The sequence below is a fragment of the Pelophylax lessonae genome, assembly GCF_965119305.1.
Source record: "Pelophylax lessonae genome assembly, chromosome: 4".
Lineage (NCBI taxonomy): Eukaryota > Metazoa > Chordata > Amphibia > Anura > Ranidae > Pelophylax > Pelophylax lessonae.
The window spans coordinates 120825665-120847898 of NC_138771.1; the positions used below are offsets into that span (position 1 = coordinate 120825665).

General features: G+C 41.0%; 1 protein-coding gene across 1 annotated transcript in view; it reads right to left on the reverse strand.

Annotated features, from left to right (window-relative positions):
• The window catches only part of LOC309552296 (long-chain fatty acid transport protein 2-like), a gene marked incomplete at its 5' end in the record, with an annotated part of 79532 nt that extends 57991 nt beyond the window's left edge, over positions 1-21541 (reverse strand). Inside the window, 3 exons of the mRNA XM_082253191.1 lie at positions 1-111; positions 10393-10602; positions 21064-21541. The exon at positions 1-111 is cut by the window's left edge and continues 48 nt beyond it. Of these exons, the coding sequence (XP_082109317.1) occupies positions 1-111; positions 10393-10602; positions 21064-21541 (799 nt within the window). The remainder of the gene's footprint in view (positions 112-10392; positions 10603-21063) is intronic.
• Between the last annotated feature and the right edge of the window lie 693 nt (positions 21542-22234).

Genomic DNA, 22234 nt, shown 5'->3' on the forward strand with positions numbered 1-22234 from the left:
AAAGAGGCAATGGGATGTACAGAACATCTTTGCTTGTGAGACCAGTTAACATAGGAACAATACAACTAGATAAAACACGTTTTTGAGATAATGTGGCAGCTTTCGGAAGACCTAGAAAAAAAACAAAAACAACATTTCATTAACATTAAATTACTAGTAATTTATTTTCCAAGAGGGATCCTAGAAAAAAAAATTCCCAAATTACCCCAACTGGCACTTGATGAAGCAGAAATTATCATCTGAGTTACTAAATAGTGATTCATACTGTGAATTGTCTAAGGTTATCAGTGGTGTACCCCAGGCTTTAGTACTGGAACCCTTATTTTAATATATTTTAAAATGAAATGTGTTTGGAATTAAAAGTACCATGTGTCTGCAGATGACACCAAGCTACACTAATACACTATTTGATTAGGCAACTAGGTGGAAAATTAGGTTTAATATTGATAAATGTAAAGTTATGCAATGAGGGCTACAAACATGTATGCACCATACATTCTAGGAGGAGTACACCTGGGGGAGTCAATGGTTGAGAAGGGTCTGGGTGTTCTTTTCATAACCAGATCCTTCACTTGTCGATAATAGACCTAATAGCATGCAATACCAAGCTGCAGTTTCTAAAGCAAGCAATGAGGTGATAATAATACTTTCTTGTATTAATAGAGGTATAGACTCCAGAGAGAGAGAGACATAGAGGGAGATTAACTAAAACCAGAGCACTCAGAATCTGGTGCAGCTGCGTATGGTAATCATTCAACTTCTTCCTTTAGCTTGTTCAGTTATGCTTTGACAATAAATAATAAGACAAAATTAGTATGCGCCATAATGATGTGAGTATCCCTGAATAAAAAGTCCACAAATAAGTCCAATTATCTGAAAAAATAAAAAAGGCAGCTAATCCGAGATTGGGAGCGGGCTCTGGTGTAACTAGAAACAACAGAAAAAAAAGGGAATAAGGTCCCCTAAGTGTACTATCTAAGTTACATTTATTAAAAAGCAGAAAGGTATCAACTCACATGGTGTAAGTTGATTAAAAGCATATCAGGTATATAGGGAATGTCTGCGGAGCTTGCGTCCATTGAGATGTTATCGTCGATCTCAGCTTGACCGGGAAATGGAGATAGAAGCTGTAAACTGCACCGAGCTGTTGAGCTCACTCAAGCTCAAGAACTTGATAAAGAAGCGTGCTTACACACTTCCTGGTGTTCGCACATGCTCCGAAACGCGCTGCGCACTTTCTGCCTTAGAAATGCCCTCACCGGCGTTAGGTTTCATGCTGTGCTCCTCGGCCCCATGCTCCACAGTAAGAACTGAAAAAAGGGGAAACAATTGCGCTAATCCAAAAATAAAATAAAAGCAGCAACCTCAAGTGAGACTAGCACCCAAAAAATGTCCAATATAAAATAAGTTGCGCTGTGGATGATGTATACAAGTTGATTGTATGGTGAAATAGTAAAGAATCCGAATAATGTCCAGAATATGGAAACAAAAACGGGTAACTTGTGCAGGTACCGCTTACCGGAAATAAGATAAACAAAGGCCCATCAGTATGTTCAAAATACGTCCTAGGGATGAGGTCCAGGTGGACTACCAGGTTCCAACGCGGATCCCACAAGGAGGAGTATGGAGAGCTTATATAAGACTGGATAGGTGTGACTTGAACATGCAAGCAAGTGGGGGGACACCTCTGATGGATAAAACACCCTTACCGACTCCCGATGATAAGGAGGCAGGAGGGATATGTATGGAACCGATCCGTTGTGTCTCCTCACTCAGATAGGGAACTCAGATAAACGGTATTGGATCAACCATAGATGATACAAAATATGGAAAACGCCATAGTGTAAAACCCACGGATGTATTTATTGTTAAAAATAGTAATGCACTTACAGACAATCAGAAGATCTAATGCAGAGAGGAAAGAAAGCCGCCGGCCGGACGGCTCCGCTCGCCCGTCCCTCGTGGACAGCAACGTGTAGGTGACGTCAGCACGCCGTGACCTGACGCGTTTCATCAAAGATGATATTCTCAAAGGTACGGGCGGCGTGCTGACGCCACCTATTAATAGCCATAATGGTGATTAGATCGATGACCGGAAGTTCCCTAACCGCCATCTTGGTTGAGGTAACCCGGAACCGGAAGTTGCCTCCACGGTCCGGTAAACATCAATAGGAATAAAACAAAACAGACAAGGTGATCCTGCATAACCCAGAACCGGAAATCATGACGAACCCGGCACTGAGAGGGGTCAGGACCAACAGGATGTAAACAACATAAGGAGTAACCGAATAGTGAGACCCGCGCCCGTAGGGGTTAGGCCAACTACTGTATGATGTGAAGTAAAATTAATCAAAAATGATTAAATATTAGGTATTGGATATTGAATAGATCCAACATAGTCGTTGCACTAGTTGAATAGTAAAACAAACTATGAATCCAATTTGTGCATAAATTAAATATATCAACAAGAATAATGAAAATATAAAAAATTAAATTATATATATGTATTAAAATAAGTGGGAAATTCCGGTGATGGATTCTGACCCCAAAAGAAATTGTGCAGTGTTTATAGACCCTGTTATGAATTGAAAAAATATAATAAAATATCCGTAACAGGCATCCAAAGATAAATTGGAAAATTAAAACAGTAACATATACCAAAAGAATACAGTAACATTCTATAAATTTTTAAAAAGCATATAGAGATAACAATACGATGATCTCTGGACATAGTAATGAATTGTAAATTGGACAAGATATAATCTACCACCTTGTGTGGACTAAGAATTATCAATAAATGCATTGATTTCAGTATCTACATTTAAACCAAAAGGCGTGTAGGTCTTGGCCCTATAGATCCATGCCATTTCCAGACGGGAGATACCTCTAGTTTGGGGCTCCCCCCTCCAGTGTGGAGTGAACCTATCTATTCCCAGAAACAGCGTATTCCTAGGGTCACTGTTGTGGGCCTGTGCATAATGCTTGGAAACAGAGTGCTTCGGGAACGCTTTCCTAATGTTGGTTACATGTTCATTAAGTCTAACATTAAGGGGGCGTTTAGTCCTACCGATGTATTGGTAACCACATGGACATTGAAGCAAGTATACCACTCCTTTGGTGGTACAGGAGATGAAGGGGTCAATGTCAAATGTTTTCCCTGTACTTTGGGAAGTAAACGATTTGGTGTTACGCTTCCTCACAGAGTTAAGTGAACAGATTTGACATCTATTGCATCTATAGTACCCTGTAAGTTGATCTAGGAAAGTGGCCCTAGGTTTAGGGGGCTCCAATACATTGGGGGCTAGATGATGCCTCAAAGAGGATGCACCCTTAAATATGACTTTGGGCCTATCAGGTAAGATGGTTCCCAAAACTGGGTCATTGTTTAGGATATGCCAATGACGACGAATAAGATTTTTTATAGTCATATGTTGGCTAGAGAAAGAAGTAATGAAGGGTGCAATAGTCGAATTAGATGCACTAACGACATTCTCTACCTTCTTAGGTTTCAGCAGTTGTGCCCTGTCTAATTGTTGAACTTCTGTGAGTGTCTCTTGAAGAAACTCACAATTATACCCCTTCTCCTGAAATCTTTTGGTCAAAATACCTGCTTGGGACAGAAACTCCTGGTGGTTAGAGCAATTTCTCCTAATGCGAAGGTATTGCCCCTTCGGTACTGCCTTTAGCCATGGGTCATAATGGCAACTATCCACAGAAATATAGGAGTTTCTGTCTGTTGGTTTAAAATATGTGGATGTTGTAAAAACATCATCCTTGATCGATATTGTTATATCAAGGAAGTTAATGTTGGATTGGCTGCACTCATAATTGAAATGTATACCCCTTGAATTAGTATTGAGCTCTTCCATAAATGAAATTAAATCATGGTGATGGCCATCCCAGAGGAGGAGGACATCATCAATATACCTAGCCCACAGCATCAGCTGAGGCCTATGGTGGGCATAGATGACGTCCTCCTCCCACTGGGCCATGAACAAGTTTGCAAGGGAGGGCGCATATTTAGCCCCCATTGCAACCCCAGTTACTTGGCGATAAAACCTCCCATCAAACCAAAAATAGTTGTGATGGGTGGCATACTCCAAGAGTCTCATAATGAAAGAGATTTGTAGGGGGGGTATTTGTGAGTCTCTATTCAAAAACATTCTCACTGCATCTAGACCAAGATGGTGTGGTATGACAGTGTAGAGAGAGGATACATCTGCCGTTACCATCCATAAGTTGGCAGTAGGAGTCAGTCCAGATAACAAATTAAGGATCTGAGTCGTATCCTTGACATACGATGGAGTCTTCTGGACTAAAGGCTGCAAGTAAGAGTCAATGTACTTCCCCACCCGGGACGTCACAGAGTCTATGCCACTGACAATGGGGCGACCCGGGGGGGAAGTCAGACTCTTATGCAGTTTAGGGAGGCAGTATATGACAGGCGTACGGGGGCATTTCGGAACAAGATAGGATTTCTCCTTCTTATCCAGTATGCCCAATTCGTGGCCTTCTTCTACGATATTAACCAGCACCTTTTTGTATTTAGTCTTAGGGTCGGAAGGGAGTAAGGTATAAGTTTGACCATCACTTAGTAACCTGTTCATTTCCACCATATAATCCTCCCTATCAAGGACGACTATTCCTCCACCCTTATCTGCCGGCCTGATTACTAGATTCTTATTATTACATAAGGAGTCTAGTCCTATTTGTAGGTCATTGGGCAAGGAGGTTTTGTGGACCTGAATACGATCTAAATCTCTTAGTATCACGTCTCTGAAAACCTTCAAAGACGGTGCTAGAGACCCAGGTGGGTTAAATACTGAAGCATTGGATAACCCCGAGTGTTGAAACTGTCGGGGTTCAATGCATTGTCGTTCTATGGGGTTACTCATAATATGCCGTTTAACACTCATCTTCCTCACAAATTTGTGGACGTCCATATAAGTTTGAAACTTATTTAGACGTTGTGGTGGTGCAAATTTTAAGCCCTTATCCAGAATGCGTATTTCAGCTTTATTAAGTGTTACTTTACTTAAGTTAAAAATTCCTGCACCTTCTACGTCTTTGATTTCTTTTGATTTGTTGCGCCTCCCTCCTCTACATCCTCTTGGGGGTCGGCGGGCCTTTTTGTGCCTTGGTTGGCCTTGGGAAAACCCCAACCCGGATAGCTCTGTCCAGCAAACATCTCTGTACTGGAGCCATCTGAGGCCACATCCCTTGAGATAGGAGCATTGTTCTGTGTTTGGGGAGTTGCCCCCTCATTAGGTGCTTCATTATCTCTTAGGGGATAGAATCTGTTGTTGACCGGAACATTATAATGGTAATTCCCAGGTCTATTGGGGGGTATACCCTTATTATGCTCATGAGGCTCTCTTACAGGCCCTGGAGGGCGATTATAAGGTGGATCATACCAGTGTGAATTGGATCTCGGAGGGCTATAATATGGCCGTCTATGGGGTGAACGATAATATTCTCGTTCAGGACCATATGGATGGGGATAATAATAACCAGAATCACCATAATTGTCAGGACCCCTCCTCCACTGCGGAGTGTTGGGGTAATCAAATTTTCCATACCCTCCATAGGGATTACGATCACGTCCTCTCTGCCAATCATTGTGTTGCCCTTGCCCAGGGAAATTAGTGTTATGTTTAGGTTGATTAATAATCGGTTTGTTGTTAGCCGAATTAGGTCCTCTATGGGGTGATTTAAATGAGGGACGTCTACCATTAGGTCGGGTTCCTTTTTTGGGCTTGGGAGCATTATTTGTAGATTGAGGTGGACCATTAAAGACAACCCTAGGCGGGTTAGTGGATAACTCCATCTCCTCCTCAGGTGGCACCAATTCACCCAATAGCTTTTTTTGCCATTCAAATACAGCACCCGATTGATAATCCTGTACATCACGGTTAAATTTTTTCAGTTTCTTAGTCTTTTGTTCCCTTTCCTCTTTCTCGAGATGTTTCAATAGGTCTGCTGAGGCAGACTTATATGCCTCACTAGTCATATGGGGAACAAGTCTTTCTTTAACTAATTTAATTTCACTGTCAAGCCTGGATAGTTTGGCACTTTTCTGGGCTGAAAGGAATTTTAGAAAACTGACCCCGGCCTCATTGAAGTACTTGTGCCAGTCTTCCAGTTCCACTTCATCTGATTGTGGACATACCTCCCACCTCAAACTCCTTGGGACCATAGATCTTTTCACATAAGTTTTGAGAAAGGCTATGTCCCATTGAGTATGTATTTCTGATACCATCAGATTTTTTAATCTCATGAAAAGGCCACTCATATCTGTGTCATCAGCTGTGAATGTTTCAAAGACCCCATCAGTGTTGACCACTTTGGAGGCCCTGTACTCGAATATGTCCATGGATAAGCCGCAAATTGAAAGTCAAACAAAAATAGAAAAAAGGGGAAACAATTGCGCTAATCCAAAAATAAAATAAAAGCAGCAACCTCAAGTGAGACTAGCACCCAAAAAATGTCCAATATAAAATAAGTTGCGCTGTGGATGATGTATACAAGTTGATTGTATGGTGAAATAGTAAAGAATCCGAATAATGTCCAGAATATGGAAACAAAAACGGGTAACTTGTGCAGGTACCGCTTACCGGAAATAAGATAAACAAAGATAAACAAAGACCCCTTCATCTCCTGTACCACCAAAGGAGTGGTATACTTGCTTCAATGTCCATGTGGTTACCAATACATCGGTAGGACTAAACGCCCCCTTAATGTTAGACTTAATGAACATGTAACCAACATTAGGAAAGCGTTCCCGAAGCACTCTGTTTCCAAGCATTATGCACAGGCCCACAACAGTGACCCTAGGAATACGCTGTTTCTGGGAATAGATAGGTTCACTCCACACTGGAGGGGGGAGCCCCAAACTAGAGGTATCTCCCGTCTTGAAATGGCATGGATCTATAGGGCCAAGACCTACACGCCTTTTGGTTTAAATGTAGATACTGAAATCAATGCATTTATTGATAATTCTTAGTCCACACAAGGTGGTAGATTATATCTTGTCCAATTTACAATTCATTACTATGTCCAGAGATCATCGTATTGTTATCTCTATATGCTTTTTAAAAATTTATAGAATGTTACTGTATTCTTTTGGTATATGTTACTGTTTTAATTTTCCAATTTATCTTTGGATGCCTGTTACAGATATTTTATTATATTTTTTCAATTCATAACAGGGTCTATAAACACTGCACAATTTCTTTTGGGGTCAGAATCCATCACCGGAATTTCCCACTTATTTTAATACATATATATAATTTAATTTTTTATATTTTCATTATTCTTGTTGATATATTTAATTTATGCACAAATTGGATTCATAGTTTGTTTTACTATTCAACTAGTGCAACGACTATGTTGGATCTATTCAATATCCAATACCTAATATTTAATCATTTTTGATTAATTTTACTTCACATCATACAGTAGTTGGCCTAACCCCTACGGGCGCGGGTCTCACTATTCGGTTACTCCTTATGTTGTTTACATCCTGTTGGTCCTGACCCCTCTCAGTGCCGGGTTCGTCATGATTTCCGGTTCTGGGTTATGCAGGATCACCTTGTCTGTTTTGTTTTATTCCTATTGATGTTTACCGGACCGTGGAGGCAACTTCCGGTTCCGGGTTACCTCAACCAAGATGGCGGTTAGGGAACTTCCGGTCATCGATCTAATCACCATTATGGCTATTAATAGGTGGCGTCAGCACGCCGCCCGTACCTTTGAGAATATCATCTTTGATGAAACGCGTCAGGTCACGGCGTGCTGACGTCACCTACACGTTGCTGTCCACGAGGGACGGGCGAGCGGAGCCGTCCGGCCGGCGGCTTTCTTTCCTCTCTGCATTAGATCTTCTGATTGTCTGTAAGTGCATTACTATTTTTAACAATAAATACATCCGTGGGTTTTACACTATGGCGTTTTCCATATTTTGTATCATCTATGGTTGATCCAATACCGTTTATCTGAGTTCCCTATCTGAGTGAGGAGACACAACGGATCGGTTCCATACATATCCCTCCTGCCTCCTTATCATCGGGAGTCGGTAAGGGTGTTTTATCCATCAGAGGTGTCCCCCCACTTGCTTGCATGTTCAAGTCACACCTATCCAGTCTTATATAAGCTCTCCATACTCCTCCTTGTGGGATCCGCGTTGGAACCTGGTAGTCCACCTGGACCTCATCCCTAGGACGTATTTTGAACATACTGATGGGCCTTTGTTTATCTTATTTCCGGTAAGCGGTACCTGCACAAGTTACCCGTTTTTGTTTCCATATTCTGGACATTATTCGGATTCTTTACTATTTCACCATACAATCAACTTGTATACATCATCCACAGCGCAACTTATTTTATATTCCACAGTAAGAACTAATGTGTATGAATTATTTTTGGAAAAAAATGATATTGTTGAGTGTCAGTTTAAGCGGGATATGCTCACCATACAGTACTGTGCAAAAGTTTTAGGCAGGTTTGAAAAAAATGCTGTAATTTAAGAATACTTTCAGAAATAGAAATGTTAAGAGCTTGTTTTTTATCAATTAAAAAAATAGAAAGTAAGTGAAGAGAAGAGAAATCCAAATCAAATCAATATTTGGTGTGAAAAAGAATAAAGGGTATATTTGAAAACCTCAGCACCACATCCCTAAAGTAGGGTATATGGGACTTTTAAGGTGCTAATCCTTTTACCCCCAGAAAAAGAGCATATTATACCAATATGATAAAAACATATCTTTATTATGAAGTAGCAAATCATTAAAAAAATGAACTTGTAAGTCCTCATAAAAAGATATTAGATGCATATAGAAGTATACACAGCCACATCTAAACCATACACCTACCTAGTTATTTTCAATCCTAATTATCACAATGCAACCAAGTAGTAGATTTATAAAGGTAATAATATAAAGGTAATAAAGATGACAAAGGAAGGTGCAAAGTCCCAATGCATTTCACTGGTTGAACTTCTTCGGGGGTTCAAGGGGACAGAACATACCTATGCATACACAGTATAATGATCTTTTCAATGTAAGTGAAGACCATTCAGGAGCAAGGGTTGGGTCATGGACAGGCAACACAGGAAATCAGAGCAATAGACCCTCCTCCCCAGGAGGGTACAGAATTTGAGCCCAAAACCGGCCAATAGGGAAGGCAAAAAAAATAAAAAATCACATACAGTAAGTGCCTATGCTCCAGGATCTGCACAGGGTGATTGTAAACCACAGCTAATCCCAATATAGTAAATTCAATAAATTAATTTAAAGCGCTTAATGGATAGCCTGAGATGTTAAAACACAAAGTGTATCACCAGCAGTCCTCACACCACCTGATAAAAAAATGACAATTTCCTACTAATGTGTTATTTAAGTTTGAGAACTGAACATTTAGATGACATTTATTTTCAAGCATACACAGACAGATGGGGATCATTTTTTGGATCATTTGAGCTCTCCTGCCTATTTTGAAAGAGACAGGCTTTACAATCTGGTGAGTGCAGATCTGTTTAAAGTGGTAGTAAACTCTACTTTGTCACTTTTACCTATAGGTAAGCCTATAATAAAGCTTACCTGTAGGCAAAATGAATATCTCCTACACATGTACTGTTTAAGAGACATTTGCTTGTTTTGTAGCTGGTGACGGCATTGGCACATGCGCACAGCACTCTGAATCAAACGGAAGTAAGGAAGCTCTGGCAGTGGTGAAAGCATGCCACCAGAGGGCTTTGATTTAGGGTAAATCTTCCCACATTACAACATTAACTTGCAAGGGACCAGATTTTTTAAAAATGTTTTATAGATTTTACCATCGCTTTAACTGGTGAGGTGATCACCCATGGCTTGGATTTCTTGCACACAGGGTGGAAGAATTTTGTTGGTATTGGGAATTGAGAGATGCACAGAAGGACGGAAATGGACTCAACCACAAAAAACTCACACAAACCCAAAATAGATAGTGAAGCACTCACAAGACTTGCAGCGGAAACCAAAGCAACAGCGTTATATTGTCAACGTTTCTATGGAGCTCAATCCATCTTTCCCAAGACACCCTTACCTTTGTTAGATTTCTTCCCATTTTTGATTATGTTTTGAAGCGGAAAAACAAGGAGATCTCCCAGTGGGGACAAACAGCATTAAAGACCTACAACTGTACTAACCCTTTTCTGCTTTATCCAAACCAGAAAAAAAAATGCTGGGTTCCACTTTAAATTGGAAGCAGATCTATTTCCTGTTTAGTAACTGACTTAAAGGCTGTTTATTTTGTGCTTTTGTATCTTAATTTATTACAACTTTAACATGTTTGAGTAAAGAAACTTGGCATTATTTATCACTAAAACAAATCTAGATAAGAGAGACATAAGTAAACCTGTGGTTCCCGATGTGTAAATATAGAGAGCAGGGGATTGTGGAGAAATATCTGATCTGAAGGCTTCTGGGACAGTATCTTCAGAAGAAGCTTCCACTTTGTCAAGAAGACTGTGTGTTCCATCATTAAAGGAATCTCTGTTTAGATAGTACACCAGCACTCCTTCTTCTAAAAGAGTAGGCAACACTTCGTCTATGGCATCCTTCAGAACTGTGCAAAAAGCAAAGATGGCGTTGACATACAGCAAAAATACAGATTCATTTATGTAAATACTCTTAATTGGTTCTAACAATACATCAGAAACAAAGAAAAACTTTACATATATTCATACATTTTCATCATTCATTATTAAATTAAAATACATGTTTAAAATTTAAATAATTCACTATAAGGGCCCCCTTTACACGGGCGCTCTGTATGTCCGCAAATCATCCTATTTTTTTGCGGATGATTTACGGACATAATGTAAGTCAATGGCATTGCGGATGTCAGTGGAATACCATCCCCTGACATCCGATTTTCTTCCTTTCAGTTCTGTCCCGTTTTTTGGAACGGAACAGAACCCTATTTTTCCTCCGTTCAAAAAACGGAAAGGAAGGAAAATCGGATGTCAGCGGTGTCATCCGCTGACATCCGCAATGCCCATAGACTTATATTATGTCCGCATATCATCCGCAAATGGATGGGATGATATGCGGACATACGGAGCAGATGACACAAATGTCATCCGCTCTGTGAAAAATAAAAAAAAAGTCCCGCAGCGGAGCCAAACACCGGAGCGGCCGTGTGAAAGAGGCCTAAGAATGCACACAAAGGTTTACTTTACCCCACTTTATCTGGCAAATGAGCATGTTTGTTCCTGAAGTTATGGGGAGCAAATAATGTTATTAAAATTCTGCCCATTTTTAGGGCTAATAGGAAAACTATTGTCCAAAAAAAAATAAAAATAAAATAATAATAATAATAATAAAAAAAAAAAAAAATATATATATATATATATATATATATATATATATATATATATATGGAAAGCGGGGCACTGCCATGAGGACATGAACCAATTTTAAAAAAAATGTACAAATACTATGCAACTAATAGAACCCTTTTTTTGGGGGGCTTCATGATAAACAATGAAAATAAACAAATCCATCAACTAAAATGCAACAACTTTTACAGTCTCAACACCAGTGTACACTGGCAGTTGACATTTGGCTGTTGAATTTAACTTTTCTTTTACAATTTTCTTGGGTTAAATAAAGCCGCAGCACCCCTATTTAATTCATTGCAGTTTGAAAAAAGGCTTTTTTTTTTTTTTTTTTTTTTAGGTAGTTTTAGAAGTGACATGCTTTTTTTTTTTTTTTTTAATCAAGTAGCCCGCATTGACTATCAGAAAGAAATTAGTCAGAAGGTCGCTATAACTGTTCTTGTTCTCATTGATACAAAATTCCCAGAGAATTAGGATACTGCAGATGATAAAGCACTGTAAAAACTGGCCAGTAACAGGATATTTTTAATGAGGGAGAATTAGCCGAGATGTACTAGAGAAATAGAGTACAGGCAGGTGTCTTACTGCAAGATTTAGAAGACTGCAAATGATACAGTAGTGTAAAATTGTCCAGCAACAGGTGCATTTTAATGAGCATGGCTAGGCCCGCCTTTACTACAGCCAAAGGAACACAGCCTAGGACATTACAACAAGAATTAATGCACTGCAGAAGACATGCAAAAACGTCCAGCAGCAGGACAGTTTTATTCAGGAATAATAGGCCTAACTGGTGTATGCCTAACTTTTATTTTATCTATGGAGATAGGAGGGTGTGGTGGATATGAGATAATGTGAGGTGGTTTAGGTGCACACTGATCTAGCACTTTTTTCTTTCAAAACATTGCAGCCGCATGCTCCTAACAAAGAGCAACTACAACAGATGGTCAGTAACAAGTGAGTGATGCACTTTGAGCACCCCCAAATTAAAAAAAAAGGATCTATCAACACAAAATAAAAATAACCCTGCAAAAAAACTCCAACCCCCTCCCTTTAAAAAATTTTAAAATGTCCACTTAAACTGTTTTGTTTCGTATAACCAAAATTTGGCCCCATCAACATAAAATACCATCCAGTATACCCACAAAATAAATGAGCATTCCAGTCCCCCTTCCTCCAATCAAAGAAGTCCCATTTGTTTTTTAAAGGCATGCCTAGCAACAACAAAAAATTGCTATGGATGAGGCAGCAGCTAAAAGTATCCTCTGACCACAAAAATACAAAATAAAGTTAAAAATAAAAGTCCCTAATAAAAAGATTATGAAAAAAGCAGCAAACGGGTTGATAGCACATTGTATGCATCAGAATTAAAGTGCAGTTTCCTACGGACCCAGTTTGACAGCTTTCCCTATTCACTTGAAGACCAGGCCTTTTTCTGACACTCTTTGTGTAAAAAGTAAAAAGGTTTGTGGTGATACATCACATGTGTCGTGCGAACACCGTTTACATATGTGGTTGTGACCTACGTATGCATTCACCACTGCACGCGAGCACAGGGGGGTGGGGGCACTTTAAAAAAAAAGATATTTAATTTATAATTTTAGATTTTTTACACAGTTCCTTTAAAATTATTTTTTTGATCACTTTTATTGCTATTGCAAGAAATGTAAACATCCCTTGCGATAACAATACAGCATGACAGGTCCTCCTTATGGAGAGATCTGGGTTCTATAAGACCCCAAATCTCTCCTCTACCTTTAAAAGCAATACATAAAATAAAAAAATTAATTAATCTTTTGCTTTAAAAAAAGAAAAAAAATGGCTTTGTTTACATGGGGCCATAAACGGAAGTGACATCATAACATCACTCCGGTCCTCCTAGGCTATAGAGATGAGCGGAGGCTATTTTTCTGTAGCTCATCTCTGTGGCCATCCACCGCCAGCACTGGATCAGTTCCCAGTGCTACCAATCAGCCAGGTAAGCCTGGGAACCAACAGAAAGAGAGATGGGCCCGACCCCTCTCGCCGCTTCTAATAAAGATCCAGCGGCGAATCCGCCACTCAAATCACTTTTATAAGAAAAGCCAGCGCCTGAGGGAACAATTAATACTGGGGTTATGGCATCTAGCTGTAGCCATAGCTCTGATGTTAGATGTCAAAGTCATGATGTATTTTGTCAGGTTAGGCGGTCAGCGAGTGGCTATACTTTCTATACAGCAGATTCTAATTTCCTTACATTATGCTTGCTCTGTGCCCCTTTTATAGTGATGAGGCTGGCTTATCCAAAAGTCACCTTATTGGCCATTCTAAGCCTGCTGGTCATAGTTGAAAAGTCTTGAAGGGCAGTGCTGGGTGAAGCTGCACAAAATTTGCTGGGACTGCAGATTTCAAACTCGCAGCATTCGCCTTGAGCCCCATGGTAGCAAAAACCTAATTTCTACTTATGGAAGATAGAGAGGCTTGCTCAGGCAACCTCAGAGATTAGAAACAGTAGAGATTGGCTAGAAAAACCCTTCTATCTAGATTATTCGTTTTTTAGCAGGCTCATGCAGAGTTTTTATACCACTGTTCTACCCTGTGGCTCTAAGTGGCCAGGACATACTACTTGCATTGGGTCTGTGTTATACTGTACAAGGAATAAAAGAACTCTGCTGAGCACTGTTATCATGTGTAAAAAACTCACAACAAAGAAAATAAAAACACTTCTTTGTAAAGAAAATGTGTTTGACAGAAGTGCTGAATAGAGTTCAGTCCAGAAGCAGGGCCGGTTCTAGTGGGGTGCTGGGGTGGGATGCGCCCCCACACATTTCAGTTGTGGCCCCACCAGGCTGGCTTCCTCTCCCATGTACATTGTGCCCATGCCCGCATCCCCACACCCAGGGCCCGGACAAGGGGCATGGAGTATAATTTAGGCGGTACCGGACACCACGCTGACCATGCCCCTCGGAACGCCGGCTACATTGGAACATTGCGGGACGCCGCGGTTTCACCTTTCTGCTTGATTTTACTACTTTGCTGTAAGTGCAATACTAATAAATGGTTTTTATAATATACTGGATTACGCTATGTGTTTTCCCTACTTTCCTTCCTATTGTATGGCTTTTATAACGGTTGGAGTTGCCTGTGAGTTCACGGTTTAACCCCTGTGCATCCGGAGGCAAGATCGATCATTGGTCCACTATAAAGCTCTCCTTGGCCTGTCCATTAATCTGGGGGCCCACAGTCTTTGGTAAGCTGCCATTTTTGCCATCTCTCAGGGGTGTGCCTTCCCTCCCGCCTCACCATCTGTTGGGAACTCCATCTTTGGATTATAACTGTCAATTTATCATCCATTCTGGGACATCCATTCTGGGACTTATATGTTTGGACTATTTTTATTTTATCTTATATCTATTGAATTTGCACGTAGGTTTTTTTGACACAGGTTGATGTCGTAGTTTTCACAGTTTTTACTTTTCACGATTTATTATTAGCGATACACTATTGTGTTTATATGTTGATTTTTGGATTTCTATAGGTCCAGTGTTTAGCAGCTTTTGTATTGTCATTTTTGCACATTTACATTTAGCGCAGGTTTTCCTTGTTTTTCTTAAGGGGCATGGAGTGGCAGCCTGGCAAAGTGAATCAAACAGTAAAGTCCGGATGTAGAAGTGATAGTGGCTGAAAGGAGAGGTGCAGGCTGTGCTGTGAATCGTCCCCCTCCTGTCATAACAGCGCTCCTCCATAGAGCAGATAATACAGGGTCTCTCTTACTTCAGGCGATACACGGCTTGTTTGTCCGCCCCCATCCACATTTCTGGTAGAGGAGAAGTCCTTGGAGAAGACAGGGGGCATGTTATCAAGCCATGCACCGTCCAATGTAAGAGCAATCCTGTGTAATCTGCTGTATAGAGGCGTGCTTTTATGACAGGAGGGGGAAGATTCACAGCACAGCTCACATCTCACTACTCCTGCAGTTCGTGTCTATAACATTGGAAGGAGGGGGGCTTGTGGAGGAGGGGTGATGGGGGGATTTTTGTGCTGGGAAGGGAAGGGTAATGAAGGGGGAGCTTGTGGTAGAAGGAGTAATGTTTTAGAAGAGCAGATTTGGGTGGGGGCAGGGGTTTGTGCTGGGAAGGGTAAATTGAAGGGGGTTGTGTTAGGAGGAGGAATTTGGGAGAATTTGTGCTTGTAGGGGGGATTTGGAGGATTTAATTTTTGGCTAGGAGGGGGGATTGGATTTGTTCTAGGTTGGGAGATTTGGGGGGGGGGGAGGATTTGTACTAAGAGGGGGAATTTCGGGGAGAGGATTTGTACTAGGAGGGGGATTTGGGGGAGAGGATTTAGGCTGAGAGGGTGGATTTGAGGGGTGGGGGATTTGCATTAGGAGTGGGGATTTGGGGGAAAGGATTTGTACTGGAAGGGGGATTAGGAAGAGAATTTAAGCTGAGTGAGATTTGAAGGAAGGTGGATGTGCTAGGAGGTGTGATTGGGGGGCAAAGATTTGTACTGGGAGGGGGATTTGGGCAGAGAATATAAACTAGGAGGGGGAGGCTTTAGAAGAAGGGAGGATGTGTGCTAGGAGGGGTGATTTTTAGGACCGGGGAGATTTGTGGGGAATTAGGGGGATTTTAGCTGAAAGCTGGGATTGAGGGGCAAAGATTTGTGCTAGGAGGGGGATTTGGGCACTAGATTACCTTGTCCCGACACTGCCCGCACGGTATACAAGGCACTCAACAGATCTCCTCCTCCCCTCATATCTGAGATTGAATTCCCTTAGAGACAGCCTCAATTTGCACAATGTGTAGCTGGCTGCTGTCTTGCAGTTCTGACCTGTAAAATTCCCTGATCAGACTGGCAGCTGCAGTAGCCAGCTACACACTGTATGGTGAGATACTGATATCAGCTATGTGCTGTGTGGAAAGGAGGAGATCTCTTGAGTGCCCTACCAGCAGTGACCCTGTCCTTTTCTCTGCTGATCCCTATCCTCCGTCCTGCCATGCTAACTCCTGTATAGTGCCTCTATACACTGCCTTACAAACTGCTGACCCTTTCCACTGCCCTGCTAACCCCCTTTTTACTGCCCTACTGATTATACACTGCACTGTAAACCTTGCATCCTCTGCCCCCCTGACATTTTTACTGCACCCACAAATCAGACAGGCTAGATCCAGCCCTGCCCAGAAGTACATTTTTCCCTCTTTTTGGTGGCATGTCCCTCTTAACCACAGGAAAGGGTTAGCTAAAATTGCTTGCTATAAATGTTTCTGTAAAGAAAGAATGAAATCTGAACTGCAACAGAGATATGTAGTATATATTACTGGGTAACACTGCTCTACTTGCCATTAGCAAGTTCCATTACGATTGGAGTTTTACAATGGGGGATGTAAACTTTTAGTTTTATTTCCACCTTCCCCCCCTTCTACAATTCTGTATATTGCATATTGTGCACTCTATTCCCTCTACACAACACCTGACTTATTATTTGCGAGTATAAATATGGTAAAAAAAATCACATCTCTTATACACATGGATAGGCATTGCCTGACACTGAATAGACTGACAGTGAAGAAAAGGTGAATGTACAGGAATTAAAGTCAACCTGTATCATGGGCAGTACATGCTTTCACTTTAACATATGTTAAGGTGATAGTAAAGTCTCGTTTTTTTTATTATTCTTTTTTTTTTATAACAAACATGTTATACTTACCTCCTCTGTGTAGTGGTTTTGCACAGAGCAGCCCTGATCCTCCTCTTCTCAGGTCCATCTTCACTGCTCCTAGCCCCTTCCTCCTGTCGAGTGCCTCCACAGCAAGCAGATTTCTATGGGGGCACCTAAGCCGAGCTGCAGCTCCGTGTGTCTATTCAGACACAGAGCTGCGATTCGGCCCTGCTCCCCCCCTCTCTCCCGATTGGCTAACTGACTTTTATTGATAGCCACAACAGCCAATGGAGAGAGAGTCCCGGACATCCGAGGGACTTGTGGACATCGCTGGACAGAGAGTGGGCTCAGGTAAGTATTATGGGGTGCTGGGGAGGCTGCTGCACAGAGGAGGCTTTTTATCTTAATGCATAATGCATTAAGATAAAAAAAACTTCTGACTTTACAACTCCTTTAAAAATGTGAACTGCTCCTTTTCTATATAATCATTTTACTTTGTCTGTATTACCAAAGTTGGAAGCTGCCATTTGTCCACTGTGATGCAACTATAAAAAAAAAACCCCAATCCCTCTGCAGCAAGCAAAATTCTAATCCTAAACCCTAACACCTAGGAGCAGCCAAACACTAAGGCTAAGTTCACACTGACATTAAAAGCAGGCATTTGAGGGATGTAAAAACATCCTTCAATTGCCTATGCAAATGATACAACGGACAGCACTCAGTGCTGTTCACATTATCAAAACATGAATCGTTAGCGCCGCGTCCCTTTGCTTCAAAATGTAAGCCTTTTAAACCCTTTTCAACCCCTCCCATTGAAGTCTATGGTAAGGCTTCGCAAGTGCTCTGGCAGGCGTTTCCGGCTCGGTTGCAGGGAGTTAAAATGAGTTTATTTCCTGTATGTCACTTTCCATTTTTTAACAGGTACCCTTCCCCACTACTGGGATAAGGCGCCGCGACGCTGTCCGTCGGAAGCTCGGCCCCCTCATCCCTCCTCCGTCGCCGGGCCAGTAGGAATGCACAGCGCGCTTCACGCATGTGCAGTAGGGACCCACACGTGAAGCCGCAAAGCTTCACTGCCGGGTTCCCTTTCCGGCAATAGTGGCGGCAGCACCCGACAGCCAATGGAAACATTGGCTGCGGTGCCGACATCGCTGGATTCCAGGACAGGTAAGTGTCCTAATATTGAAAGTCAGCAGCTACATTATGTGTAGCTGGTGACTTTTAATTTTTGTAGGGGGAGGCGGAACTCCGCTTTAATGCTTGTAAAATACCAGTGTAATGCCCATACTAAAGCTCATTGATGCCAGTCTAAGGCCCATACTAAGGCTCATTAATGTGAGTCTAACGCCCATACTAATGCTATAGGAGCATCTGCATAGTGTTAGAAATTTAGTCAAGTGTGAACAAGCCCTTATAGTGTTTGCAACTAAAAACCTAGAGGAAAAGTGTTATAAAGCATGGTGAAACAATCCTAGCTCTACCCTCTGATGAAATCCAAAGGACGTAACTTATAAGGCATGGCCACAAGTTTGACGTCATCATGCTAGTGGAGTTCCAAGTAGTTTGAGGGAGTAGAATCGATCTGTATTACCCACAGAAAAAACAGTATATGGGAATTTGATAAGCAATCCATCTGCCTATGTGAGTGTTATTAAAGTTTCATTGTATCAAACCTGTTTTTTTATGGTAAGCACAAGGAAGTGTGTGTTTTATGAAGCTGTAATAGGATTGTTGCTTAACCTGTGTAGCAGGAAGTGTAACCATTGAGAGGCCGGTGTGACTTCAGCCCTTAGGAACTATGCCGATAGCAGATTAAGCCCTGTGGGGTATATGGCTTATGTGATCTTCTGTAATTTAAGAGGTCAAGTATTCCAAGTGAGAGCACACCCAAAAGGCACAATTGGAATTGTTTTACTGTATGCCACACATGCAGTTGAGGGAAGATTACACTGGAAATGAAATAAAGATACATAGGACTGAGGAATGTGTGTGGTCACTATTGATAATATCGTATTCATTTGGTCACATTTTTAGTACTTTATATTATGTAGTGGGTTGTACTAATAAATTCAACTGGATGTAGGGATTGTGTATTTAGGAGCGCTGCACTTTATTTATTTATGTGTCCAGCGTGACCCTAACAAAATTCTCGATAATACCACACAATTGAGTGCAGTTAGATCAGTGGTAACAAAAAAATATTTCCTTTGGTGCTCAGTACAAGAACAATTATATGCTGTGTAATTTCACATGTAGCCTTTCTAAGGAGACAGGGAACTCCTTTGATTCCTCTCAGCTGAAACTTGCTGCCCACTACCTATTTTTGGGGTCCTCTTGACACTAACATTCACTTTTATGCAGAAGAGTTGAGCAGGCAAGACATAATCATTTTGTTTCTCTAGCCTTAAAATTAGGAATCATCCTGGGTTGCAACTGTATTGCCAGTAATTAAATGTAAGGTCCTGCAGTCACAAGTTTATAGTAATCTCGATCTTCACCTCCTCCCTGGGTCAACTGATAGCCTCCAATGGTTTTCAATATCATTTCTATGCAGACAACACCCAAATCTCTCTACCCCTCAGGCTCACAAAATCATTCTCCGTACGCATCACTAATTTACTAACATATATATCAGTCTGCATGTCACACCATTTCCTAAAACTCAATCTATCCGAAACCAAGCTCATAATATTCCCTACAGCACATGCCCCTTCCCCTGTCTTCTCTGTAAAGATCAATGGCAACCTGTCCCCGCATGCCAGGGTGCTAATTGTAATCCTAGACTCTAAACTCTCCTTTCGACCCCACATCCAGTCACTTTCCAAATCTTGCTGCCTCAACCTCTGCAACATCTCCAGAATACGCCCCTTGCTAATCAATGACACCACAAATCTCCTAATTCTCTTCCTGGTTAACTCACCTCGACTACTGCAACTCCCTCCTCATTGCCTTAACTTTACATAGGCTATTCCCCCCCCTTCAATCCATCAGAAAATGCTGCTGCCAGGCTCATCCACCTTACCAACCATTCAGGGTCTGCCACCTCTTTTTTCCAATTCCTCCATTGGCTGCCACTCACCCAACAAATTAAATTCAAAATATTAACAATAACTTATAAAGCCATCCACAGCTCTGCCCCCACCTACATCACTATCCTGGTTTTAAAATACCAACCAAATTGTTCTCTTTGTTCCTCTCAAGACCTTCTGGTCTCTAGTTCCCTTGTCACCTCCTCCCATGCTCACTTCCAGGACTTCTCCTGAGCCTCTCCCATCCTATGAAATTCCCTACCCCGATCTGTCCGACTATCTCCTACTCTGTCCACTTTTAGGCGACCCCTAAAACCTTTATTTTCAGAGAAGCCTATCCTGCCTCTACTAACAACTGTACTTTAATTTTCTTCATCAGCTCATCTCCCACAGTTATTACATTTTGTATCACTTGACCCTACCCTTTAAGATTGTAAGCTCTAACGAGCAGGGCTCTCTGATTCCTCCTGTATTAAACTGTATTGTAACTGTACAGTTTGCCCTCACGTTGTAAAGCACTGCACAAACTGTTGGCGCTATATGAATCCTGTATTACATTAATAAAAATGTAGTCACAGATATCAGTCACCTACTGGCCTTTGGCTGGAGTCCATGGGCAGTTACCTCAGCTTTAATGATATACAAAAATCCAACTACTTCACAATGCAGTCGTTTTATAAAATGAACAACTTATTTTAAGAGGAAGTGTATTTTTTGGCTGTACTTCTGGGGATCACAGGATTGCAGGTTGTTCTGTATTTCTGTGACCCATTTGTAACCGATACCTAGGTGAGTATAATTTAGTTTTTTTCAGGAATTCCATAATTCTGTTTAATGTATTTTCATCTAAGTGCAATGATCATCTTGAGGAGGGTGAAATTTGATTTGATCATTTGTGGTAGATATATCAGCGGACAAAAATTTTATCAAGACAATTTGACAATACTACTCGAAGCAGTATGAATAGTTTAAGTGTGTACAATATTTTAGTTAAATGCAGAATAAAGATAATTACTCACCTGGAGAAGCAATAAGAACTTTTGGCCCACTGATCTTGAAGCAATGCAGAAAGGACTCGGCCCGTAAATTGTAATTCAGACATGCCATGGGGCAACCCAGTTTGGCCAATGCCAACCAAGTCCAGACATATGCAGGCTCATTTAAAGCAAATATAGCAACGCAGTCTCCCTTTTTCAGTTTTGCATGCTCTCTTAAAGCCCAAGCAGTCTGATTGCTTTTAAGATCTATATCCCTGTAGGTATGAGCTTGGTCTTGGTATAAGATGAATGCCTGGTTGGGTCTTACAGATACTTGCTGCAAAAATACATCCAGCATTCCATGAGAAGGACAACATCTAATGGATTTTTCCATCTTATGAAAAAAATAGATTATTTTTATGAAGAACTTGAAGTCCTGCCACAAGTTTTTTAGAAATACTCTTTTTATGGCAATCCATAATGGGATTATACAGAGCAAAATCACTTGTATTATGAGCATCCTGTGGAGAGAGAGAAAAACTAAAAATACTACATATGAAACAATCAAAATAAATCATGTAGGTGCTTTCTTAAAAAAATTAGGATTTTCTTCCGATTATGCTTTGATTCCAAAAACAGTCACAGATTATGACTGTTCTGACTACATCTATTGTTTATTCCAGCACACTTTATACTGTTTTCAAATTGCAAAATAAGCTGCGAAATAAAAAATGTGTACTTTGGAATTGACATGGATGTTACACGTCACGTTCCATAATAAATTGGGCAAGGTTACTAACATGTTCTTAGAAAATAATTATACAGAAAATGATTATGCAAAGTAACCAGTCTGTTCTTGTAAATGAGGCGTTTCTCTGCCAAAATATAATTTAATTTGCTTTTGGTCCGCTTCACACTGGTGCGAAATGCTCTCCAACTTTGAGAGCACGTCACATGACATTTCAAAATCAATGTTTCCCTATGAGAGGCGTCTTAACTGATCCAACTTGTGTCGTTCGGATTTTTGAAAACGTTCCTGCACTACTTTGGTCCGGCTTGGGTGCGATTTCAGCCCATAGAATATAATTTAATTTGCATTCAAGTTGGATAACCATCTTAACTGATATGACTTGTGACATGCGATATGTGCTCAGAGGTCCAATTTCCCAGAGGACCCGAGCTCCTGTAGTCCCTCCTGTTGTGGTGTGAAAAA